Genomic DNA, 26,453 nt, shown 5'->3' with positions numbered 1-26,453 from the left:
CATGGAATGTTGTTTTGTTCTAGATTTCTAGAAACGAGAAAATATTATTATTTAAATAATTAGCATAGCTTTGCCCATATAATGTAACTTAAGGATGGTATGCAAATTTTGATTACCAGAAATGTGTTTTACAAAATTTCACAGTGCAACAATTAAAGTTTCATGCTATACCGCTGAGTGAATGATGGGATTTCGAAAATACCTGTAAGTTTTTTGCAATAGCTCGATTAGCTTGCGTTTAAATTCGATGGGGTCCTCAAAAGTATATGAGACTCTAGGTTACGGGCCAGTGCTTTATTTAGCACTCCACAGTTTATACCATCAGTTCGACAACCTTTTTCGTAAATATACGGTAGAGTAGAGTGTGAAAAGACGGGACACCTTTACCACATAATATCCCAATATTCTACTCGTGTTTTAAGCAATTAATAACGGTCTATTGGAGTCGTGAGAATACGCCGTTATAATTCTTTGAAAGTTCTTTGTTTACTACCAAATGGGACGAGAAAATACAGTGAAAGGGTGTCCCATCTTCCACATCCTACTATATATAAATCAATACAGAAGTGTTGATCTGGTCAAAGCATTAATCAGTTGAAAATTAACAAAACAACAACAAGTTTCCAGTAGTATCTATGTTCTAATAAACACGCTATATAAAGTTAAACGGAGCACATTTGATTCTAATAAATAGTAATTTGTACACAATGAAGCAATTCAATTAGGCTTTTATTACGACATGCACGATCATACATTTCCCATTAGGAACATATAACCATGAACCACAGCTCTTTTTATAAAACCTATGACTGAGTCTAACTGTAACACATTCTCTTATTGTTTTAGAGGTAGATGTGCGGTGGTTTAGCAATCTATTTTTCTTGTATACAAAAGTAATATGAGTATTGAATAACGAGGTGTTCTGGATTAAAAGAAATTATACCACCAAAAACTCAAGTAACTCTGCCAGCGAAAATTGAATAGCCATGGCTTATCAATAAAAGTTAATCCCATTCACGTCTGATTAGCCAGCACCTTAGCCACAGATTTGAATCATACTTAAAATTAAATCAACCGTAAAACCAGTGATCTAAGTATGATTACGTGTTTCTTCATTACTAAACAGAAACTTACTTAACGTTGCCAGCTGAACTAATCGTCGATTATTATGCAAGGCTATATACCACCTATACAATGCAATGCTTTGAAACGGTCCAGTTGCCCGCATGAGTGGTTGTAAATAACAATGTTATTCTAGCTCAAATTTGGTTTTCGAAGCTCTTGTTTCAAATTTGTCAATTTCACAACTTAACCAAAAAGCGTAGCGAAATAAATAAGGATGGTACAATTCAGTGAATTTCAATACAGTCCCAAATAATATTGTTCCTTAAAACTGTTGGTTATGATCTGTAGCAGGGAGGCCAATCTCATATTATGGACCTGAACAAACAATGGTTAAAATATACTGCGAATTTTATAAGTAACCTGCCAACAATCTCGTTCAATGAGAGAATTGAACGATCCGTGCGTTTTTTTACAAAGCTGGTTTTGATCAGACTCGATCGCTCAGGCTTATCGCCAAGGCAGCCCATTTCATAAAGTGGTAATCAGTCAAGAAAGTGTGCAGCTGTTGTGTTATAACATTAGAAAAAAACGTTGACTAACTGAAACATTTTATGAGCACATAATGAGTATTTTTGATTGCTGCGCATTTTCGTTAAACCACTAACAGCCATTAGTTTAATATTTAGTTTTAACATTATTTTAAAATCAGTAACCAGTTACAATCTAAAGTAAAAATGTAATTCGAGAGTTAATTAGGCAACACTTGAGTGAGTTTAAGTGTTGCTTAGCACAGCAATATCATCAGCGACGATATGTCTCCAAAGCTTCGCTCTAATTATGTTGAACTTGAGACAGCGGGGTAACCACAACAATGTAAGGTCGCGATTGAAATATACTCAGCTTTGATACTGGCAGCATGCTCCAAAGAAGTTCAAACTATTGCGAGCGAAACCGCAGCATACTATAAGCGGACGTGACTAATGAGATTACAACAGCTCAAGTAGTTTTACAACAGCATAGGGACTAAGGTGTCTAAATTCTTAGAAGTTTAACATGATGAAAGATGCGATGTTACGGATAGCCTGCTTGATTATATTACAGGTATACTATGCATGATTTGTATTTATAAGCTACATAGTAAATTGCTTTCATTATTTCTCTAAATATATTCTTAACTGGAAGTATATAACATAAACTTAAGTATAAACGTTTATTTTATTAAATACAAAGCACAAAATTGGATACAAATTTCACAAGTAAGTGTTATAAGGAAGCCTACGTACACCGTAGTCGTGATCGCTGTAGGCCACGTTCCAAGCAGATCGTAAACGTGAAATTGAGATATCGTGTTTTGAGAATCGAACAGGGAAATCGGAATACTCGAAATAAGAATCTATCACTGCGTGTTTTCGTACATGACCGCGTCAAAGTACATAATAATATATCTGCAGATGTTTCCCGATAGAACTAGCCCAAAACACACTGCAACGATGTTTACCTCAAGCGGTCAGACCACTTTATCACCGCAGCCGATTGACTTCAGATCTTCGACTGATTCGAATGCAAGATCAGGTAAACTACTCTACTGTTATTGTTGTGCTGTGTATTTGGACGTGTGGTCAATGAAATAACGGTGGTTATGTGGTGAGATTACGACGAATGATGAATATCTGACACATAGACAACTATACGCTAAAAAAATTGACGAAACATTTTTCTGTGCGTATTTCATAAAAATACCAATTTTATCAGAAAATACATCAATACGAGATCCCGCAATTGAGGAAGCATGTAACGAATACAGGTTAGTGCAAATTGTTACAAAATATGTATTTAAGCTCTAAATTTACCCAATTAGATCAATTGCCGCAAATTACACAAACAAGCGTGAAGTTCTAGAACGTATTATGACGTCACAAGCGGCTTGTCAAGTTATTCACTTCTGCGAAATGGAGAATAAATTTGGTGAGTAACTTGATAACAGAGCTCACCTTGTCCGCAAATAATTCCGAAACTGTTTCTAGATAATGTACTTAAACTACGAACTTATACATTAGCGCACTAACGTTGTGTTTTGGTGAACTGGAATAAATTCACGACGGGAGAAATATTCGGATGTTTGATCATTATATTACATCGATAATTTTTGTTTTTTTTAAAAATAGTTTGTTAATTTTCTTTTTAATTTATCGTGCAGATGGTTTCTGTCCAAGTATGATAGATGGGTTAGGTACATGTTTCCATCAATCGAAAAGTGGTCAAACGGCGTCAGTTAGTTGTTTGGAAGAATTGAATGGCATACCATACAATACTTCAGGTAAAGTTTGTGCAAATGTTTAAAAGAAACATAAAAGTCATAATATCTTCTTTTCCCCGCAGATACGGTAACCAGGAAATGTTTGGAGGGCGGGCGTTGGGAAAATCGATCAGAATATAACTGCCGACCTATACTTGACGAGGTATGCTAGGGTACAGGATTTTTAGCTGCCGTTTTTTTTCTCTAATACTTGCATGGGCATTATAGTAAGTTTGATGACTGGAAAGCATGTTTTGTATAAAAGCTGTAGTTATTTATAGTTGCATTGCTTAGATTGTTTGCAAAGATGTCGCTGAGTTCTTCCACACGTATGGTTTTACACCAAAAGAGGTGAGACGGTTCCGACATATTTTTGTTATTTTTAAACAAATTTAATTAATTTTCGAATTTAGAATTGTTGTTTGTCAAGTTTAATTTATCACAGAGTAATAATCGATTTTGTTAAAAACCATGAATTATGCATCGGAATGAATTTAGATTTTGTATCGACTGTTAGCTTTGTTATGCCAAATATGCACGGTAATATTTGTAAAATGCATCTTGGTAAAGTAGTTTATATACCTTTTATAGACTATATAGATGTTTTGGTGCTTAATAAGTAATGAAGTGATCTTTTCAGAAACAACCGTGTGAGATTCATTTTGCTAATGTTGTTAAGATTTCAATGGCTGGTCGAGGTCTATCATTGTTTACATTGATAGTAGCCTTCATTATATTTTGTTCAATTAGGTGAATATGCTATATATGTATTTAAAATGATTACTTTATAGTTTTTTTATAAACTTTTCTCATGGAAATCATGATTTTCTCGATTTATTTAAACCATGTGGTCAGCAAACACTCATAGTCCAGACTCGAATTTTGATTTGATCAATTTTCTTTGCTTTTTACCCAACGGTCAAAGTTTAGTGACACTTTTTTATGGCCAACTCAATTGTCGTACGGCCGTTTTTTCCAGTTGGATTTACGGTTTTGACATGCACTTTTTAAAAATCTGTTTGAAACTTTGGTAGTACCTTATAGATCACATGCATTTCTATCAATACACAATGTTTGATTTTTCATTGCTGGTAGCCTATGCCCCTTTATGTGCATAGTAGTTATATAGCAATACGGCCTAATTAACCTGTAACGAATGTTTTCCAAATCATTTTCTGGCGGTAAAAATCATTATACCACAAAAACACATTATCTATGGTGAAATTAAATGCTATTATAGTACACTCTGTAAATATTGTCCCAAATATTTAATAGATCACAGTGGAGTTACAGAAGCGGTTGTCTGTACATTATTCATTGGAACTTTGTCATGTCTCTAATGTTGAGAAACGTGTTATGGATATGCTTGTACCTCTTTATGGGTTTCAGCAATAATGAAAACAAAACGGTAAACACCAACACGTTCGATATGTTTCGTTAAATTATGTAATATTTTCGGACATGATAACACATGCTTTACTAAATGGATGCATCATTTTCAGTTATTTTAATTTATTTTCAGTAAGTTATGTATATTCATTTTCATTTGTTTATTTATTAATGAATGTTATTATATCACTTATTTATCCTCGCGTGGCGGAGCAACGTTAAGGTCATTATAGAAACCCGGGCAAAAGGAGGATGGGGGAAGATGGGACATCTTTATTTTCATTCTACTTTATCGTCTCATTTGGTAGTAAACACACATTAACATTCAAATAATTATAAAACTATATCCGCACGACTTCCATAGAGCGTTGTTAATTGTTTAAAACACGGTCAGAATATTTCGATATTATGTGCTAAAGATGTCCCAACCTACCCCAAAGTACTAAAACTATGTTTCCGTCGCAGCGTACGTATTGCCACATGTCCTTTATAGACACTTTGGATTTTTTTAGAAGAAAACATGTCACTCAGTTTGACCGTTTTTTGCTAGTGTTTATTTCTAAATATTTTAGATTTTTACAATTAATGGATGCTTCTGACTTTGAAATAATTATCGAAAATGGCCGCGCCGGGGTAGGCTGGTGTTTTGCCAAAGAAATATAACTAAACGTTGATGTTGCTGTGTTAAAACGTTAAATTAAAATGTAATAAAGTCTAAACTTCACAATATCATGAAGCATATAAGCATCCACTTAAAAAATTCCGAAATATTTTGTTAGTAGAATAGAAACTGGAAACGGTCAAGTTGGGTGACGTATAAATTTCTTATGGAAAATCCCATGCATTGTCGCAACACAGCGGATTATTTTACAGCTGTTTGATTTTACGAGACTGTTTTGTTGTTTTAACTTTGTTGGTTCATGGAGAGACCGTTTGAGAATGAATAATTTACATTCCTTTAAAACATAAACATAAAGGTTACATATTTCGTTACTCGATCTGCTCAGATATGATACATACCGCACATTTTTGTTCGGCTTATTCTCCCTTTTGTTGCGAAAAGTATTTTTGTAGCCGCGTATAAACAAAACTATTCTTTTGATTTATTTTAAACCAGATAATCTGCCCGATCATGGTAACGGTATTTAATTACGGTCAAACAACCAGCTATTGTTGGATGTTCCTGGAAGGTATATACCTGCATAGATATGTTGCGATCCAACTTGGTAACGACGATAAATTGTCATGGAGGTTTTACGTAACCGTTGGTTGGGGTAAGTCTCCTAAGTTTTAGTGTTTTTAAATTGTGACGAAATGCTCTTTATCCAGGATTTCCTGTGTTGATAATGAGCGCATGGGCTGCAACGAAGTCTGTTTTAGAAACCGGAACATGCTGGTTGCCTGGTCAAAGCTTAAGTAACGCAGATTACATCTTCAAAGTGCCGGTGCTAATTGCACTTTTGGTAAGCTAATGTCTTAATAGAAATTTTGATACCACACCAACAATTATCTCTCTTTAGCCGGAGCATTAGTCGCGACAGTTAAGGAGATTTTCCTGATTTTTGTTATCAAACTAATCACGCCTGAGGCCATGTAAACACGGAATAAACCAAGTTAAACAAACAACAAAAACAAACTATGCAAAGACCTTCTGTATAAATAGGCCTATTTTTATCGCAAGCTTGATATTTTATTATTTAGTCATATATCATATATATTAAGGAGAGGTTTTGTACCTACCTGATTAGTAATTTAATTCATGTAATGTCTCCACCAGAAATTACCCACAAAGAAAACTCCACGTGTAATAAAACTAACAAGCAATATCGTTACATCGCAGATAAACTTTGTGATTATGATCAACGTTATTCGGATCCTTGTCGTTAAACTCTGCAACCCACCAGCTCGAAGGCCTGCTGACGGTTCTTCTATTGAAAGCACGCATTACTTCAAAACAGCGAAAGCAGCCTTAGTGCTTTTCCCATTGCTTGGTTTGACCTACGTTCTATTTATTATCAGTCCAGGTTATGGAACGACCGGCGAAACAGTTTTTCTCTATTTCAATACTGTTTTAGATTCTTTTCAGGTAAATATTTTATAAGCGACCCGAATTGGAACCAGATTTAGAAGTTTATATTTTATTCCAAGGGTTTCTTTGTTTGTCTTGTTTACTATTACGCACATCATGATGTACAAGTAGAAGTGTCCAAGAAGTTACGACGAGTCAAATCTTGTTTTATGTGTACCAACAGAAAAGAATACAGCAGGCGTAAGAAAAGTTTTTTCTTATGCCAACAGCAAAGTTCTGTTATTTTTGGCAACTACGTGTTATAACTATGATAATATTACAGAGAACCAGTGGTCGCGCCACCTGTCAAGGTCGAAGCAAGCGAACGGTTGTGCTGGAAATAAGAGAAACCGCAGCATTACTCTTGTTACAAGTGCACTCAACCCTTCACCAGAAATAATTGAAACTGAGAACAGGGATATTTCGCACGAGAACACATCGGATGATAACCAGATAACAAATGGCTTAGAATGCACGTCTTTCTTTACAGAAACAAGCGAATTATCCAAACCAAAAGACCTGACATAATCCCTATTACTGACACATGTTTATGTAAGAAAACGTTGCCAAGGTTAATCGTTTCGTACAGTTCTATTTCACGCCTTTAGTTCCATGTTTTTAATCACCAACTGTTTTGCATTACTATTATCTTGCCTTATTGTCGCAGTAGAGGAAAATATTAAACTCAACTTATTCAAATAGCTTAATTTTATTTCGTTTACTACACGAGTCTATTATGATCGTATTGAAATTATAGCAACAGCCGCATTTGGAAGCAACTATTTCGTCCGTAATCGGCGAAACCAAAGATCACTTATAAGAGCAAAATATGTCTTTTAAATCCGTTAAGTGTCAGAGTAAGAAGTCGATGGAGATTGATCATACGAATATTTCCTTTTACGATGTCGACGTCGATCTTTCTTTCGCTTCTTTCCGCGGTTTCGGGAGCGGTCACGTGACTTTCTTTCGCTTGAAATGCGTCGCTTTCTTTGTGAATAATCTTCATCACGAATTGAAGACGAGCGACCTCGATGTGATCGTTCACGCGAATAATGACGTCTAGAATTTCTTTTTGTAGTTTCATCATCGTCGGAGTTTTCCATCCTTCCATCATCACTATAATCAGATGCTCGCCTCCTTCGCTTCCTATCAACCATCTCCTTCCCACTCTTCTTTGATTTAGTTTTCTGATGCGGGGAACCTGAATCGCTTCGATGCTTCCTCTTATTATTTTCTGCTGCTGCATCTTCCTCACAGGGAGTAAACTCCTTTTCATATTGTGCAGTATCCGAAAGAGGAGCATCTTTCACTTCACTTTTGGATTCATGGGAATATTTCTTAGATTTATTTTTATGCTTCTTTTTCTTCTTCTTCTTCTTTTTCTTCTCAGTTTTATCCGAAATTGATTCAGTGTTACTTAAACCTGATAAAGGTTGAAGATCCAAAGCATCTTCGTCATGATATTCCTCCCCACGAGAAGACCTCATGGATGTCACATTGAGAGCTTTTCCCTTTACAGAAACATGAATTTCTTTTTTCTCTTCAACATCTTGCTTTGTATTTTCGGTATTTACTAATGACACTTGGCGATTTTTTACATCTTGATTTTGTTTATCATCGTTTTGTGGAAGAGTGATCAGAATTTTTGCATCCACTGAATGTTCAGCTATTGACGAAGATTTACCAACTGTCGAAGCAAGATCATCGGAAACACCTTTCATCATTTTATCATCTTTGATGACTTCACTTTGAAGAGATTTCCGTTTGATCCTAATCCTCCTACTTTTACCTGTAGCTTCTGATGTTTCATGGGGAATTCCATCATCTGAATCATCCCACCTACAAACAAGCCAGTTAAGTAACACAAGTAATAAACTGCTCCCAGTCCTTACTAATGTCAATCAAATTGAACCATACACTAAATGAAAATCAATCAGCAACAAAAATATACAAGTAAGCTTGTAGGGTGATAAAACATTGGACACCAGTGTTTTTAACTCTTGGAGTTGCAATGTTAAACAAATTTTATTAAATCATTTAAACCAAACCATTATTAGGCAATAAAACATAAACAACTGAATTACTAAAAGTAGGATTTAATCTTTAGATCTAAAAACCTTGATTTTGGTAGATTAATCTTCACAAGTTCATCTCCAGGAGGTGGGGGCGCTGTGCCATCGTATTCAACAAACTTCTTCTCTTTCCCGGATGGTTCTGTATTACTTTTATCTTTACTTTTCTTTCGAAGTGACTTTTTGCTCTTTTCTCGAGGAACTAAGTGAGATTTTGACTTTGAATGCGATGGTTTGGCGTTTGGTACGATAAGGTTGCTCAAGCGCTGTTTGTCCTCAACTGAAAAAACTTCTTTTACTTTGCGTCTGTGTGTTGAAGGTGCTGGTACTTTGTCAGAGGATTTCAAGTTGTTCTCAAAAGTTTCATCAGTCTTTGTAAATATAATGGGAGACGGAACTCGTTTGACATCTTTACTTTGCATATCATCTGTATGGTAAACTATTGGATTTTCTTCCTTATTACCCAACACTTTATTGCTGTCTTTTTTATCTGACACCTTATCGCTTCCTTCAGCATTGGCATCAGCTTCAATTTGAGATTGAGAATTCAAAATCTCGTGCTCTACAGAGGACTTCATTTTACTCTCATCCTCATCAGCAGCTGAAACAACTTCAGGAATGTTTTCATCCGAAGCATCTTCCTGTAAAGTTTCATTATGTTTCTCTTGTTTAGATTTTAAATCATTTTCAACATTATGTTCTGCTGTCGTTTCCAAAGGAGAAATTTCTTTAAATGTGGAATTTGTAAATCCTTTTAGTTTAGCTGAATCATCACCTGTTTTGGATTCAGGACTCTTGTTTTGAACAGAAGATTGGGGTTCACAAGTGTCACCATAGGAATTCTTTTCAACAATCTTATTACTTGCCGACTTGGCTGAGGTCTCGGAAATCTCATTGCTTGGTGCTTGAGAAACAGGCTCTGGTGTTACATTAGTCGCTTCATTGTTATTTTCATTATTTACTCCTGGTATGCTTTTCAGTGTAATAGAAATTTTCTTTTTACTTGATACAGGCTTAGGCTTTGAGGTTGATTTGCTTATTTTACTAGATTTTGAGGATTTTGAGGATTTATCATCACTTGTCCTTTTAGAAGAGTAAGATGTAGATTTTTCTTCAGATTTTAAACTTTTGGAAGATGATCTTGGTTTTGATGAAGATTCTTTATGATGATGACGATTATAATGAGAATCCCTCGAAGAATATCTTCGCTCTTCTTTCAATCGATTCTTCTCATCTTTGTTTCTTCTATCATCTCTTCTGCTTCTTCTATCATTATCTCTGCTCTTGCGTGACTCGCTTTTTTTAATGATCTCCACTTCATCCGGAGGCGGTCTCTCATCACGAACAGGAGTAGCATCCCCATCATCAACAACACGATCTGGAGAAGATGTCCTCACACGTTTATCACTCGATTCTCCTCTTCTCACATATCTACGTGAATCCACATTACGTCTACTTCTGCCACGCAAAGCTTCATCATCATATCTTCGAGAAGACCTCGGTGAAACATCATCCACCATTGCGTTGTCATAACCGCTTGCAATTGCCTGCAATCTATTACCAACTGGAGCATAAAAATTGCTGTTGTCTTTGTATAGTTGAGCTGACTGTTGGTTAAAATGAGGATGAAACTTCCCTTCCTCACGCCATTGACCACTACCTGGCAGCAGTGGGTTGCTTCCAGTACCAGGAGGCGACGGTGATCGAGAATATCGGGGTTGTACGAAGCGATCGTATGGTGGGGGTGGCATCACGCCTTTCTCATACCAGTCCCTCTCATATGCTTGTCTATAATGAGCATATAATGCTTGATCTCTTTCATAATCTGCAGCTTCCTTTGATGGAAGACCTGGTATGACTGGGTTTGAAACAGTTCCACCAATCACAGGAATGGGGGGATGCGAGGAATTTTTATTGTGACGTTTGTTGCCACGTGAACGTGCATCTTTGCTCCGTGATGGAGGAGGAGATCTTCCTCTATCTGATCTTCCTCTCCCATCTTTCCTTGGAGTGGGAGAACGGGAATTACTACGACTGTATTTCCTAAGTAGAATATTCATTAATATTTCAAACCAATAATTATTATATTATTAAAAAACCTGCTGCGTGGAGGAGATTTATGTTTCCGCTTAGTATGTTTTCTGCCTCGGGTTGAATCATGTCTTTCCCTCGATCGTGGACGACTCTTTTTTCTACTTCTAACTTTGGAGGATCTTTTCTTCTTATATCCTTTATTACGAGGACTTGTTGAGCGACTTCGTGAATATGAACTACTTGACCTGCGAAAAAAAACAAACTTTAACTGGGTTATTCACAAAAATAGAGGAACATAAATTATTAAACAGAACTAAATTGCAAACAGCTGCAACTGTAGGCATAAGTTTGTACATTGGCAAGACATAGAAATTACTCCCATCTAGTAATCACCAGTGGTTGTGTAAATTGGTAGCCTATTCATTGCAAATAATCACCCTCTAAAATGCACAAATGGTAAGTTGAGAGTAAGAAACTATACAAATTTATTTACCAACCGTAGCAATTAAATATAAATAACAACTTTAAAAAATCGATTTACAAAACTGTTAACCAAAAGAAACAAGCATCCCTGATATACTTAGTAATGTTGTTTTATTCAACTCACCATGATGAGGATCCAGATGAATATGAAGAACCTGATGAGTTACTTGATGATGAATCACTATATGAGCTGGATGAGTAACTTCTGCACAAACATAACATTTAAAACATATTCATATGTATTCTCATGAAAACAAACTTTAAGTAATAATTTGTTTCAATTTAATTTAAACAACAAATTTTTAACACTTTAACCTGACCCAGCAAACCAACCATGGTTTTTTCTAACACTAAAACCTATCACCCTCAGTCATTAACTCCAGAAACGATTAACTTTCTTTGTCATCTATGAAATGTGAATATACCAATTACCAATACAATCCTATTTCACCTTCTACGTCTTCTTCTTGTTTTGTTTTTGGACAAATTTTCAGTAAATTCATCTGACATTAAATCAAGTTTGGTTCGTTGGCCCCGATGGTTACTCCTCCTCCAATCATCTGGATGTTTTCTCGGAGGTGGGGATCGTTGTTTGCGTTGCTGACTCGCAATATGGCTGAAACCATCAACATAGATTAGAACAGTGGCTCCCAAACTGGGGACCCTACAGCAGTTTTAGAGCGTCCGCAATGAAGCAATGATTGTGGTCCAAAGCCAAACCTAACATTGATGCGTTAATTGCAGCAAAACAAGTGAACCCATCCCATTAAACAGCTTACCGTGTTTGATAGTTTTAGCTTTTTCTTTTATTGGTGTGGTTTTTGCATTTTTTCCTACAGCATTTTCTGATTTTTATAGGGCGGCAAAATATCAAAAAAATTGCAAAGGGTCAACCAGGCAAAATTTTTAGAAAAGTTTGGGAACGGCTGCATTAGAGTATCAAAGTAAATGTTAAAATAAATATTTACCTCGATGATGATGATACAGATGGAATAAGTCCTGTCAGTGTTGGAATACCTGTGGTATATGCATTAGGTAAGGTCCGATGTCAATTGAAAAGTTCAAAACTCTAAGCCTTGTTACTTCTAACCGTTTTACAATGAAGTGCCTAGTTTTGTCAGCTCTTAAATTGCGGTTTTGAATAAAGGCTTTTTAATTGCTAAGAAACCTTAATACAAAACAATTAGGGCTGTTTAAAAGTTAACGGTTAACAGAACTTATTCGGTTAACCGCTAACAGAAAGTTCAAGTTATTAACCGGACTATGACGTCATAGGGCATACACGTATATCAATATCTGTCTTATTTACACGAAAGGTGTGTGTCCGCGTTCGCTGATTATTGCTTCGCAATAAGACAAAGAGCGCAGCGACGCTGTGGCTTTGATCGTGACCTACAACTGCGATTACGTCGTCAATCTTGATTGTTAATACCGCAGGGTATGTAACATTATATTGACGTAATTGACAACTTAAATGTCAACCAAGCAGCATGTTTATTACGAAATAGCAGGCATTTACATGTGGATTCATTGCATCATAATAGCGATTGTTTGACATAGTAGCAATTCACACGTTGTTTATATGCGTCATAATTACAATTCACATGTTAATTATTTAGCTGACTGGTGCTTTAAAACAGGTTTGAATACGAATAAGAAAGCATTACTTTAACGTTAAGTACGTTTGTGCGTGTATTCCAAGCATAGTCCAATCGTACATCGTAAAGCTGCCTTTAAATTCGCAAATCAAATGCGATAAACAAGACGCTTTTATTAGGATTACACTTGTATTGGTTAACCGGTTAAAACTGAACGGTTAACGATTAAACAAAAAATGGGAAAATTCACAGGCCTAAAAACAACCATAAATGAATGTCATCTTACTCGATGGTGGAGGACCTTGAATCAATGATTGGATGTTGATCCCTGGTGGAGGAAGATTTGGAGGAAACCCTGGAGGTGGCTGAGTAAAGGGAACGGATCCAAGAGGGAAGAATGGTGGGAATGGAAAAGGAGGTGGGGGACGTTGGAACAAACTTGGATGTGAGGCCGATTTCTTTATAAAAAGATGTAGTGTCAATTATATTTATTTTGTATTTTTGTTTATATTTTTAACTTACTGAAATTACGGGTGGTGGTCCAAGAATTGACTGTGTGAAGCTAACAGGTTGCTGTGATGTAGGTTGGAGTAGGGTGGGCATTCTTGGTAAACTTGGTGGTGGGATGTTTATGTTAACTGGTGGTAGAATGGGAAGTGGGAGGTTTGTCGGTGGAACATGGGGTGTTATGACAGCTTGTGGTTTGGTAACTACTGGGTGCTCTATTTGGGGAATATTTGGGTTTATTGAATTTGGTTGTTCAAACTTCGGTATATCTTCTATTGGTTTTATATTTATATCTAATGTTTGTGCTTTAACAGCTTCGAATGAATCTGTATGTTCAGGTTGTTTATCGGGTTGTTCATTAGTTTCATTTTTGTCGTGTGGAAGTGGATGGATTCCACTCAGCTTCTCAGGAACATCATTGACAATTTCATCTTTTTCATCTTTCTGCTCACTGAAATTTAAGGTTATTTTAAACCAACTGAATCATTTTCAGTATTTATTAATTACACTTTAGTGTCAAATGCAGAGTTGTGTTTAATTTAATTTTTGAAGCTAAAGAAAAGGCTTAAAGATTACATGCCACATGTGTGAAGCCCTAGCCCCTATCTTATAGTGATATATACCAGGGATTGGCAGGGAACCTGGGATTTAGTACTGCCTTGGCTTTTACCACAAAATGACTTACACATAATGCTATGTGAGAAAAACAAAGGGTAATACTGTTAATGGTGTTATAGGAGTCGTGACGTAATAAAAAAAAAAACTGTTACACTGAGGGAATACAAATGTTGAGTGACAAACCCAAACCTGTTTTCTTCAAGAGGACGTACAACTTTAGCAACGGGAGGTGTAATACCAGGTGGTCCTGGCTCAACCACAGCTTTTGGTCTGATTACAAAAAAATCATTGTAACAATAAAACTATTTTTAATGAAATTTAACACTAAATATATTTTTACTAATACAGATGTAAAAAAAACAAAGAAACTTACTTTTCTTCAGTAGTATCAGGTGTGGAGTTAAAAGTATAGTTTTCACTTTGTGGAGTAATACTAGTTGTTGTTGACTGATCTGATGGCGTGGTTGTAGCTGATGATGGAAGTACCTCAGATGATGATCCTCCAAGCTTAATTCTGATTGGTTGATTTGAATCAACAGGTGATGAGCTTCGAATTTCATTGGTTCTTTTTACAATGGAGTAACCACGGGGAGCGATCTGGTCAGTTTTAGCTTTCACGACGTATGCACCAGATGTTGTGGGACGATCAAGTTGAGAACCTGCCTTTGGTGGTCCGTAGCTCACTTTCATCGGAATGTTTGTTTGTTTTGGTTTTGTAGATTCTGATGCAGCAGGTCGAGGCCACACAGGGGCATTGGATCGCTTCTTTGCAATTCCCGTGTCATTTTTAAACTTGTTCACTGCCTGTAAAAAAGTATAGAAATGTAATATAAAACTACAGCATTTAGAATTGATACTAGAGAATTTTATAAAGTAGAAAATCGGATAAAAAAGTTTTCCATGTACAAACAGTCAAACATGCTTATCAGGAAGAGAGACTTATTTTGAAGCTGTCATTAACAGGAGTTTCTTGAAAACTTTCGAACACAATTAAAATGTAGTGTCAAGATGATAACTGCAGCTTTTCGTGCAATAAAATATTGAGTTGTAAACACGCACCTGTCGAAGAAACTTGTTGGCAATCAATGAATCAGGTGAAATGTTTTGTTTGTGGCAAGTTGGACACTGGTGGTCATCAGAATCAAGTAATGCATTTCTGATACCTTTAGTGAAAAGTGTTTAAACAATTGAATCTAATATGATGTCATAATGCTCTTACATTCATCACAATAGCTGTTTCCGCAACATGGAATAACAACAGCATCTACGAGCAAATCTTTACAAAGAAGACAAATCAACTCATCAGGAATCGGTTCATCTTCTTCCTCATCTTCAATCGACTTCGTTTCACTCTGAGGAATAAATGGAGGTTTCTCTTTCTTCCCAACTTCATATCCTTTCCTAGATTGAATAAAGTTTTTGTCAGCTCCTTATTACAAATTGTCACACTTTAGAGTTCGCTATAAACAACACCAGCAAAAAAACTTAGTAAAAATAATGTAAATATTTTCACAGCACATCTGGCACACCATTGTGCACAAGTTTAGTGGCATATATAGAGGGGGTGTTTAATGTCCGAATACTCCCCCCAAAAAAATTGTTTTTAAAAAACTCTGTAAACATTCCAATCTGATAATTTTTAGCTAAGCAACAAATCTTATTACTTGTCCATATATGGGACGACATATTTGCCATCGGTGGTTAACATCGCTCCTTTACTCTTCTGCGTTACTTCAACCATGTGACTTCGGGGAATCCCCGTGGCATGCCGGTAAACTTTTGGTTGTCGGTCAGGATCAACCTGGTGAAAAGTATAAAAAAATCTGCTGATATAGGAAATTAGTTTTGGTTCATTATATATAACTCTAACATGGTGTTCTCCATTAGTTAGTTCGGCACAACAGTGGTTTTATGTTGTGTAAATATTCTATTTCTCTTGTTTTTCGATTTTACCAAACAGACTTTTTAAATACAAATTTTACCTACAGGCATAAAAGACAGTATAAGAAGCACTGTAATAGTAATAAATCACATGCAATATTTGCATCCAATTAAAGCACTTTTTATTTGCCCGAACTTACTTTTGGTAACGAACATTGAGTTGAATAATGTCCCATTTGATTGCAACGAAAACATCTCATGATTGAAGTTTGGCCAACATTATTGCTTGTGTATTTATTGTAAGTACCATGGCGTGGCGGTCTTACAAAACTGAAAATAATTAATGAATTAAATAAAAAGTATATATGAGGCAACAATACATTCATACTTGGCGGGATCATATTCATTTGTTGATTGAGCAATGGCAGCTTTAATCTTGTCTTCCTCAGATGCATTAGCTTCAGCAAGGTTACTTGTCTGCAATATTTTCATAGTTTAATAAAAAATTATACTCATTTCATGAAGGCATAAACCAATAATTGAAACAAGAACATTCATTATGTTGTATTTTATTTAATAACATAATTTACTGAACTAGGAAAAAAATGCTTTTCCACCTACCTTTGCAAGTTCTTCAAAGCTTAGTTTCGGTTGTGTGGAACTTGTGTCCTTTGTTAGAAAAAGAATGAAGTGAAGCAAAAGCAACAAATAAATATTGAGCACAACAAGGACATTTTACACAGTGTCGATCACACCACATTTCAAGTGTGATCGGTAAGTGACAATAAAATACAACGATTTTTTTAAAATCAGTTAAGAAATGTTTAAAGCATAAAAAGAAGAACAATTAAGTATTTGAATTACTATTTTTTAAAAGTCAAATGTATATAAACAAATACATAAGGCTAACTGATTCGGACAAGTGTAACATTTTAAATATTTATATATATATATATATATATATAACAAAAATAATGTAATAAATATATTATGTTATAACAAGTTCTAAAAACATCTTTGATAAATACAAAAGTCACTTTAAAGAGTTAATCAAATTAATTCAAAGTTTCTTGTAAGAAATAAAAATAACTGTTTGTACAAAAATAAAACGCTCTTTAATGTACATGAGCACAACATACCAGAGAGAAATGCAAAGGAAAGATAACATATACTTCTATCAATCTAATTTATAATAAAATATATCAATAGTGTTTTCATAAAAACATCAACTACAGTTTAAATTAATCAAGGTTAGCTCATGATTGTCAAAATGTCATTGTTGTAAAAAGCAAGATAAAAATATTCATTAACTCTTTATTAAAACGGTTAAACGAGTGTAAAAAACCTACAACATCTATAGACAAGGTTGCCCGATTTAAACTAATCAATATTTCATTCAACAAAAAAATGATGTTTATTTGAACTTTAGTTTGCCATTTAATCAACATCAGATATTTCGTTGTTAAATAAAATAAGGTTTATTTGACAGTAATGTAAAAAAGATTTACCACCAATTAAGAAGTTAAAATAAAAATCTACTTGCCACGCGTAGATCTTACACAAAGTAGTTTAAAACAATAATAGTATGGCAACACGGTTTATATATACAGCCTACATAAGAATAGGCAATGATTCCTACAAAATATGTGATTGCATTACATTGATTTAGGAAAATATATATATATTTGAACATGAAGTTAGGGTTAAAAATAAATTCACTGATTTAACTGCAGAAATCTATTTCTTCAACTAAACCTAGGTAGTTGTGCCTGTTTAACATTTATTACATAAGACACAAAAATCACGAAAGTGCATTTATTCGTTTTCATAATTGAATATGATTTTTAAGCCATAACAAGACAATACTAGAACTTGAATGAAAGTTTATGTTAGATATTCACTTCACAGTGACATGATTATTATTAACCACTCATATAAAACTCTTCAATCTTATAACACTTATAGTAGCATAATGCACATACTTGAACTTATTACTTCCAAAGCCCTTACTTTCAAAGTAAGCAGGCAAACATTGGAAACATAACAGTAATTACAAAGCATTGCAATACTATTTCACAGACACATATCTTCGAAAAACACTAAACAAAAATTCGGGGTCAAAATGACTGAAAATAAATGTAAAGTTTACATACTTGAGCTGACTTTGATGCAACACTGTAAGATGAGGAAGTACCTTTTTCACTACGTTTCCTGATAAAAAGTATATTGGAAATAAAATGTAATAGCAGAGTCAACAACATTCACTTATTTCATTTTAATGCACTCACACATAAGGCACTTACACAACATAAACTTTTGAATCTCGTACAGGACCAAGAGGTATTCTTCTTACTAAAACTGCTGTATTTTTTGGTATCAATGCAAGATCATCTTTGTACACTGTATATAAAGAAAACTTCTATAATTTACAGAAATACATGGAGAACATTTTAGCAGGTATTTTCAGAAATATTGTTAAAAATTGCCCCTTTGGAAGGAGTTTTTTCTTTTTTTTTTAAAAAATCCACAAATTCAGTAACTTAAAGACATAATATATCTGCACAAAAGCTTTTGCTAACAAACATTGAAGTAATATTGATAAAATTACACCAAAATCGGTTAAAAATTACCTTGTAAAGTCTGAGCATTTGTAATTTGAAGATCCACTTCTGTACTTTTAAGTTTTTGCTTTTCCATAATGGATTTTTTAAGGTCCACAAGGGACAGACTAATTCCATCAAAAGTAACATTTTTGTATTCTGTACTGCACGAGAATTTATAATGGATTGCCGACATCACCAACTGAATAATATGACCCCGTTGCGTTAACACATGTGGAGGTGTTTTTAAAAATACATATGATGGCTTTTTTACTACTATTCTGTGTTCTTATACTTCTGCAAAGTTTAAAGTAAATTGTTATTTGGGAAACAAATTTCGATAATCCTTTAGCTAGTGACAAGTTAAAAATTGGTTGGAACATTTGTTTGGGGAAAAAAAACATGGACATTTGTTTTGAAAATGTGTAAAAACATGAACTGTCACCATATTTGGCGAACTTGCGCAAGGTTAACAGTTTAATACGTTTCGATATAATATATCTTGCCATATACGCTTGCATTTTTAAACATTTTTTTTCAGGTTAAGGTGGCTGTACAAAGTATCCCAAATTCGTTTGTTTTGTCTGTTTTGTCCGGATTTCGCTGCCGCATGCAAACTGGGTAATGGGTTTGCATACGACTTCGCAGGTGAATTCGCATGCCGGATACTATGTACAAGTACAGCCACCTTTAAAATGCAAAAAATGAAAATAACAAAGTAAGATGAATTTAAGCGAAAATAAATTTGCATAAACAGTCATATCTAACAGACAACTCTGACTTGACGATAGTACTTTGTTTTTAATTCCAACTAATAATATTCTTTCTTACAGGTTTCGGGTTTTGACAAAATAATTTTAACTTTGTTCAATTTATGACATCTCGCATGGGAAATACTGTGACACAGCACCTTTTTACTTTCAAGGTTAATTTGTAACAAGTATGACAGACTTTTTACAAAGACATATACAGTAGGTATTAATGAGGCGTGAGGCCCAAGGAACATTTAAGACTAAAATTTTTACTAGTAACCAGCTTAAGGACGCAAATTTCTTTGTTAAAGCATTATTATTGCATAAGTAAAACAAAAACTAGGGTGCTAGTGTTCATCATCGTTTATTGTTTAATTAATTTTATACAACTAAAACGCCAGCAAACTACAATTAATTGAAACTGCAGTGGTACTGGTACATAAAAGTTTCTCTGGAATTTCTTTTATGTGCTGGTCTTAATTTATGTAGAAAACGGCGTTTACAAGTGCGTCTAAGCGTATTTTTACTTAAGCTTCTAAAGGCATTTTTAAAAAATAATTAGATATATTCTTTCTGATGGCAAACAACAGAAACAAGAAACAAGATAAACCTTCCAATACTCGCACAGTACACCGAACCGAACAGAAGTACAGAACACATTACTTATTTTCAACAGCGCCCTCTATAGAAACAAGAGAACCGAGCTGTAATAAATTGGCACGCATTGTTACAAATGATTGGAGAGCTATGAAAGATGTGTAAACTGTAAATACCCACTGTACAACACTGTGACTCTATGCTGTTGAGTTGTATACTTACAATAGTCTACTTTTTACATTCATTTATTCATCCATTCAACTAGAAATAATGTTTTTAATTGTCATCTGTTCGGCGCCAACATTGTTTCCTACAACAATATATATTGTTTCCTACAACAAAATATTCGGTCTAAGTGCGATTGTTGTAGTTTTAAGTCTAAAGTGGGGTAGTTGGTAGTCCAATGGTTACCGTTTGGAGACGTATTTTTAAAGGCCAGAGTCCGATGTTCATTCAGCGCTGCTTTGTGTTTATTTTATATATAGTACAATGGGGGAAGATAGGACACTTAAGCACATTTTGCCAAATATTTCCCAAATCAAAATAGATGACGGTTTTTGGGTAATAAATTAAAAGCAAACCTTTCGAATTTTGACAATGAAAACATACAAAACTACAATGTGGGGGAAGATGGGAGATTTATGAGACAAAATCAAACTGTATGAAATATTCAAGATTGTTTTATGAAGCTATGAAACTAGTTTAACCGTTTGCACACGCAAACTAAAAAAAATCATCGGCTTTACTATGGTTTAGCGAGCATTAAAAAATAGCACCTTACTATTTCGCATTTTTTACCTGTTCAAAGTATACTGTTTCTATTTTACATATTTTTGTTTAATATTTAAAAACAGTAATCAGCTTTGACGGGCATTTTATGAAGTCGTGATAATACTGTCGAATAATTCTGTTACCTTATTTTCCTGATTATCATTAAATTGGGGTCCGTAAAATAAAAATTAAAAAAGGTCTCGTCTGAGAAAGTGTCCCATCTTCCCCCACCCTACTATATATTAATATGAGCCATTAACAAATAATGGCGGTGATCATATAGGATAGTTGCTGTCAATGTACGTAGAGCTTCATGAAAAATAGTGTAGTAATGGTGGTGTGAGATATTAGTACCTTATATTCCATATTTTCTAATCGTGTTTTTGATAATTAACAACCATATTTGGAAGTCGTGAAGATACGGTTGTATAATTTTGTAAATATTTTATACTTAATATTAAATTATGGACAGTAAAAAGAAGGAAAACGTAGACTATCTAATCTTACCCTAACCTAGTACATGATTGTTTCTCTTTGGGTGTGTTTTTAAAATAGAAAACCTCGAAGGGTGGTGTGAAAAATATGACCGACAGTTCACAATACCTGAGACTCATGAGAAAAGGGTTTGGTGCTAGTTTCTCACTCTTATCTTCCCACTATCTTAAGGTTTATATTTTTGTCTCAAATTTGGCTATGCTACATTGTAAAATTATGAAATACGGTTTTATTATTATAGTAGGGTGGGGAAAGATGGGCCACCTTTTCATTCTATTTTCTCGTCCCACTTGGTAGTAAACAAAGAACATTCAAAGAATTATAAAACCGTATCCTTACGACTGCCATTGGCCGTTGGTAATTGTTTAAAACACGATCAGTGTATTTGGATATTACGAGCTAAAGGTGTCCCGTCTTCCCCCACAGTACTATATGTTATAACTTTCAGATATAGCTACACCAGCTTATACAGTGACTCAGCACTTTTGTATTCCAGTGGTTCACTTTCACCCGTTTTTAAGAAGTTGTTTTGTTTTTGAAACTTTGCTGGTATCTTCTGATCGCATTAAAGCGTATCTATCTTATATATACAAATTTTAGATTCCGGTATTTTTTCGTGGCGAAATTTCGGCGTCTTCTGCGACTTAACTTAAACACTTCAGTTGAGGGGGCATACCAAGCAAAAATTTGTTCATTGATAGAAATGCTCAAATGTAACCTAAAAGTACTATAAAAACGCCAAAAGAAAACCCGTCGGAGTAAAAAATCAGCTGCTTTTACAGTACTTTTGTGGTAGCGACGTTCTATTACCCCAGAACAGTGGTTCGCGTCCAACCACGTGTCGTAAATATAATGAGGTATAGTCATAATTTCTAAATAAGGATATGTTCAGTTATATATGTGGTTTTGTATGTCGAGTTGAGAAATGTTACGGAATAATGGTAATTGAATATTGTTCTGATGAATAACAATAGTGATTATTAACTGAATAATTTTGTGACTAGTTCTGATGTTAAAACGTTAATTTGCACAATAATATTTAAAGAAACAGTTGTATACTCGGCAAACCAAGGTATATAGCCCTGAAGTTTCGACTGTTTAAGAAGCTAGTTAATGGTCTAAGATTCTAAGCAGATTGTACTAACTTGTTCAGTGTTACTCTGATTTAATAAGGCCCCTGTAGAAGAAGAATTAAAATAAAACTACCAAACAGCAAACAGGTATTCATAAATTGTTAAAGCGAGTGTCAAACTAGGACTTTTAAAAAAACACCAAATTGTATAAAATTATGGCCTGCAGCTGTTTTTAATTTAAAACTTACGTTTATTCGTTTTTTAAATCATTTTTTTAGATCAGTTCTAGTTAAACTGTTGCATTACAGACAAAAATGAACCCGACGAGGCATGGACGAATTCATGGAGCAACACTACTTACAATGTTAAGTTTGCCGGTTGCTGCGATAGTAACATATAGCTGCAGTGTGGTTTTTCGAAATGTCTGGTTTATGGCATTGACCAAAACACTGTGCCACAATGTTCTCCATACAAAACTGTATATGGTAGCTGCATTTTCCAGCACTATGTTGCATTCACTTTTACTGATAACTGTGTGCCACTACAAAATAACCTTTTTGCTAGATATGGTCACATGCTTGAATAAACCTCATACCGCCTGTGATCGCCAAAATTCAATATATATGTTTAAGATTGCTGTATTATCTTGCTTATATTTTTCATTAACGATTGACGTTATATTGAACTTACCGATCTAGAATATTTGAACGTTAATGGTAATTGGAATTTTAACCATTAAATACGGTTTATGCACCCTGTTTCGGTGAACCTCGTGGACTCACATTTTAAAATTGTGATGGCGTTAAATAAAAAAAAAATTATAAGAGGATTTGGTGGTAAATACCTGCAAAACAACAAAGTGCGGTAAGATGGTACACCAAATTTAACTTTATTTTATTAGTAGTATTTCGCAACTTGTAGTTATAACCTTCCGTTAACTGACTCTACTTCTTTACCACACAAACTTGATATATAGTAGGGTGTGTGAAGACGAGACTTGGGTGTAAAACGTGCCCTTTTGAAAAAATGTTCCTTTACCGATACCCATTCAATCTTCAATGATAGACGAAAACATTTTACAATTTTGTTCGACAGTATTCTCACGATCTTATGAAATGAGCGACAAAGATGATTATTGGCGTTATAACTATTAAAATTAGGTGTTAAACAAATACAACTTTTTAATTGGCCAATAAAGCATAATAATAAGATGTTCATTTTGGTTGCTTGCTAAATCATATTAAAACTTCCAAAATTTTGTAGTTTGCGAGTTTGAATATTTCAGTCTATTTTATTAACTACGATACTGGATTGAGGGTAGTCGCAAACTATACAAAATTTCAGAAGTTTTAGTATTTAGTAGCGAGCAATTCAAATGCGCATCTTAGTATTATGCTTTTTCATCTATATTTATATAGTGGTGTGGGGAAAAAGGGGACACCTTTAACACATCATATCCAAATATCTTAATCGTGTTAAAACAATTAACGAAGGTCTATGGAAATCGTGAGGATATAGTTTTATAATTCTTTAAATGTCCTTTGTTTACCTCTAAATGAGCCGAAAAATAGATCTAAAAGGTGTCCCATCTCCCCCCACCCTACTGTATTATGATAAAAAAAGGTTTATTTTTGCAACAAAGAGTTTTATAATACTTAAAACATATGAATCGCTTTACCGCGGGCTTTTGTTGGACCGTGAGAATACTGTCAAATATTATGTGTTAGTTATTGTTTGTTATAAAATAAGGACTCGCAATAAAAGGGGATTTTAGAAAGTGGCCTAACTTAAACAACGTCCCAGTTTACCCTATATATACTGTATTTTATATCGGCGTTTGTACGTTTTATGTGATCGGCCCAACCAAGAATAGAGCTAATAAACAAGAATATCGAAACTATATTATTTTTATTAACTATTTCGTTAAGTAGTGAACCTTTATAATTATTCACCCACAGATTACGCTGTTGCAAAGCGTTTTATTATTTTAGTTGTTTGAGCGGCTACTACAACTCGCTTAGTTGAAGGACTTTTCAAGAGCACTTGGTTTCGTGACTCGGTCGAAAATTTGAGTTGATCTCGAATCTAATGGCTTCCAAATTGACTCTTCGCCCCCATCAGCCTATACTTTGTGTAGGTTTTAAGCGTTAGTTTTGCTACTTTAGGTTCAGGACGCGCAGCAACTAAAACCACAACCGATTTAATCTGTAGGGAAGGAATATTAGGCATTTAGTAGCTTAAACTGCGATCAGTACCTCGAAGCATGTATTATCTGAATGAATGCACATCATATAATATGTGCACGAAAAGCGCAATTTGATAATAATAGAAGTAAGTACAACTAATGTTTTCAAGATTGCTTTGCATTACTTTAATTCTAGAATAAAAGTTGTGTTATTAACAGAATATGACAGCAACACCCCCAGAAGAATGTCTTCTTTCACCAAAACTTCGCGTAGCTGCATTAAAACGAAGAAGACTACGGCTTACAGGTACTGACGACATTTCGAAGTCAGCACAGGAATTTTTGAATGCTCTTCATGATAACTCTGAAATATCTCTCATGAAAACTGATTCACTGAAACCGCTTCCAGCTATAGAAGTAAATGACCGTCCGACAAAACCGCGTCCTGCTATATCAAGAGAGAACACAGTAACTTTAAGTAACAATCCTCGTAATTGTGATTTCTTGGATAAAGCAGAGTGTAATGAAGGAAATAAACGAACTCGAGATTACGATGCAACATTCATACTTAGCAATGAACTGGTATGTGACGATATTGTAAAGACCAACAGTTTAAGGAAGACGAACCAACGTCGACGTTCAGAACGGCACAAACTTGAAGAATACAATGTTGCCACATCTTCGATTGGAACAAATGAGACAAATTCAAAAAACACAATTATTCCTATATTACCAAAACCCAAAGAAAAGGAACCTCTGTTATCGGATTCTAACCTCGCTAGAAACAGCAAAAACAAACAGGCTTCTGAAAATAAAATTTCAACGCCAACACGTCGTCAACGTAGAAGAAATAGAAACCCGCCAACTGTCGTGACGCCTATTAGAAATTTATCTATTGAAGATAACTCTACTTTATCTGTTCCTCGAAGTACAAACAAAAGTAAATTAAATAAACTAACTGAGAAAGCTGAACCGTTAACGGATTTAAACGTTAAAAATGGCTTGGCATACAGTTGTGTGGATGACAGTCCTTTAAATTGTAATGGGAACAATATCAGAAGGTCGAGAAGAAATCGTCAAAATACATCTTCATCGTTATCAGATTGTTGTATCACAGATGGACTCTCGGATGCGATGAGTATGCTGTCGGATGATCAAGAAGCATACCAGCCCACCCTACGCAGCAACGATAAAGAAGAAAAAACTAGGAAGCATTTTAGTAACCAGAATTTATCTACGAGTACAGCTAATGAATCCTGTGACTCAAGACTTGGTATCTTTACGTCACCCCGACGTCATAAGAAGCGGGCCCGTCCACGGCCTGTAAATGCAAGTGAAAACGCAGAGTTATTAAAGACCCCGATAAACAACTGTAATTCATCGCCGGGGGTAGTCCTCGAACCGATTGTGTTAGCTTCAAACGAACTGTTTAGTCGAGAGGAGATGGAAGGTTTAAACGATAATCGACAAACTAGACGCAAAACGTACAACAAATACCTCCCACCGTTGTCTGAGTCGTATAATAGAAAATAGAAGCTCCGATTATGCATACGGCGATAGTAAATACAATGAGTGGATCCTTGTATTTAATTGAAATGCATAGAACGTATACGTATATTGCATTGTTAAAATGCAGCTGTTTCTTCATGATACTTAAATAGTTTCTATAACAATACAAAGAACGGTAGAGTGATAAACTTAAGTTTTGTCTCAATGAGAAATTTAGGTTTGTCTTATTTTATTCCGTTACCTGCCAGGGCTTACGAGGATAGAAAAATGAAATGATCGGAAACAATTAATCACGCAAATAAATAAATGATGGATGGAAGATTAAATTTAACTTCTTTATAAATTAAACAAATGTAGTTATAGGTGGGGGGATATAGTAGGGTGGGGGAAGATGGGACACCTTTTCATTCTATTTTCTATTCCCATTTGGTAGTAGACTAAGAACATTCAAAGAATTATA

The 26,453-nt window shown here is 34.8% G+C and overlaps 3 protein-coding genes across 4 annotated transcripts; 2 read left to right on the top strand and 1 right to left on the bottom strand.

The window, feature by feature from the left end:
• Positions 1-505: 505 nt before the first annotated feature.
• On the top strand, positions 506-7,517 carry LOC100179423 (corticotropin-releasing factor receptor 2-like). 2 transcript variants are annotated; one of them, XM_002122345.4, is made up of 14 exons: positions 506-2,166; positions 2,517-2,637; positions 2,818-2,869; positions 2,924-3,030; positions 3,263-3,382; positions 3,445-3,524; positions 3,656-3,712; positions 4,002-4,111; positions 4,637-4,769; positions 5,868-6,024; positions 6,080-6,213; positions 6,591-6,836; positions 6,899-7,019; positions 7,102-7,517. In XM_002122345.4, the coding sequence occupies exons 1-14, from the start codon at positions 2,119-2,121 to the stop codon at positions 7,344-7,346; spliced, it is 1,731 nt and encodes a 576-aa protein (XP_002122381.1). In that variant the 5' UTR covers positions 506-2,118; the 3' UTR covers positions 7,347-7,517. The 2 variants fall into 2 exon arrangements, with proteins under 2 accessions (XP_002122381.1, XP_026689738.1); XM_026833937.1 differs by lacking the exon at positions 6,899-7,019 and having other exon boundaries at positions 7,102-7,355.
• LOC100177084 (E3 ubiquitin-protein ligase RBBP6) lies at positions 7,509-18,904 on the bottom strand. The gene is made up of 19 exons (XM_026833936.1): positions 18,642-18,904; positions 18,315-18,411; positions 18,165-18,222; positions 16,633-16,680; positions 16,400-16,488; positions 16,212-16,341; positions 15,795-15,931; positions 15,350-15,531; positions 15,190-15,293; positions 14,504-14,934; positions 14,320-14,400; positions 13,528-13,963; positions 13,292-13,463; positions 12,376-12,424; positions 11,859-12,023; positions 11,532-11,612; positions 10,990-11,169; positions 8,936-10,933; positions 7,509-8,657 (listed from the first exon to the last, which is right to left on the bottom strand). Exons 1-19 carry the CDS (start codon positions 18,805-18,807, stop codon positions 7,664-7,666), a joined length of 5,598 nt encoding a protein of 1,865 aa, XP_026689737.1. The 5' UTR covers positions 18,808-18,904; the 3' UTR covers positions 7,509-7,663.
• Positions 18,905-24,434: 5,530 nt separating this feature from the next.
• On the top strand, positions 24,435-26,186 carry LOC108949332. Its single transcript, XM_018811282.2, has 2 exons — positions 24,435-24,630; positions 24,704-26,186. Exon 2 carries the CDS (start codon positions 24,707-24,709, stop codon positions 26,015-26,017), a length of 1,311 nt encoding a protein of 436 aa, XP_018666827.1. The 5' UTR covers positions 24,435-24,630; positions 24,704-24,706; the 3' UTR covers positions 26,018-26,186.
• Positions 26,187-26,453: the final 267 nt, after the last annotated feature.

The sequence above is a fragment of the Ciona intestinalis genome, chromosome 3, assembly GCF_000224145.3.
Source record: "Ciona intestinalis chromosome 3, KH, whole genome shotgun sequence".
NCBI classification, from domain to species: Eukaryota; Metazoa; Chordata; class Ascidiacea; order Phlebobranchia; family Cionidae; genus Ciona; species Ciona intestinalis.
Note: the sequence above shows the minus strand (reverse complement) of the source record. Positions and strands in the feature narration are given on the sequence as shown.

Coding starts and splice junctions, on each gene's coding strand:
- LOC100179423 (XM_002122345.4), top strand. CDS start 2,119: ATGATGAAAGATGCGATGTTACGGATAGCCTGCTTGATTATATTACAG. Junction 3,383..3,444: donor CATACCATACAATACTTCAG/GTAAAGTTTGTG, acceptor TTTTCCCCGCAG/ATACGGTAACCAGGAAATGT. Junction 4,112..4,636: donor ATTATATTTTGTTCAATTAG/GTGAATATGCTA, acceptor AATATTTAATAG/ATCACAGTGGAGTTACAGAA.
- LOC100177084 (XM_026833936.1), bottom strand. CDS start 18,807: ATGTCGGCAATCCATTATAAATTCTCGTGCAGTACAGAATACAAAAAT. Junction 18,223..18,314: donor GATTCAAAAGTTTATGTTGT/GTAAGTGCCTTA, acceptor ACTTTTTATCAG/GAAACGTAGTGAAAAAGGTA. Junction 15,532..15,794: donor GTCGTCCCATATATGGACAA/GTAATAAGATTT, acceptor TATTCAATCTAG/GAAAGGATATGAAGTTGGGA.
- LOC108949332 (XM_018811282.2), top strand. CDS start 24,707: ATGACAGCAACACCCCCAGAAGAATGTCTTCTTTCACCAAAACTTCGC.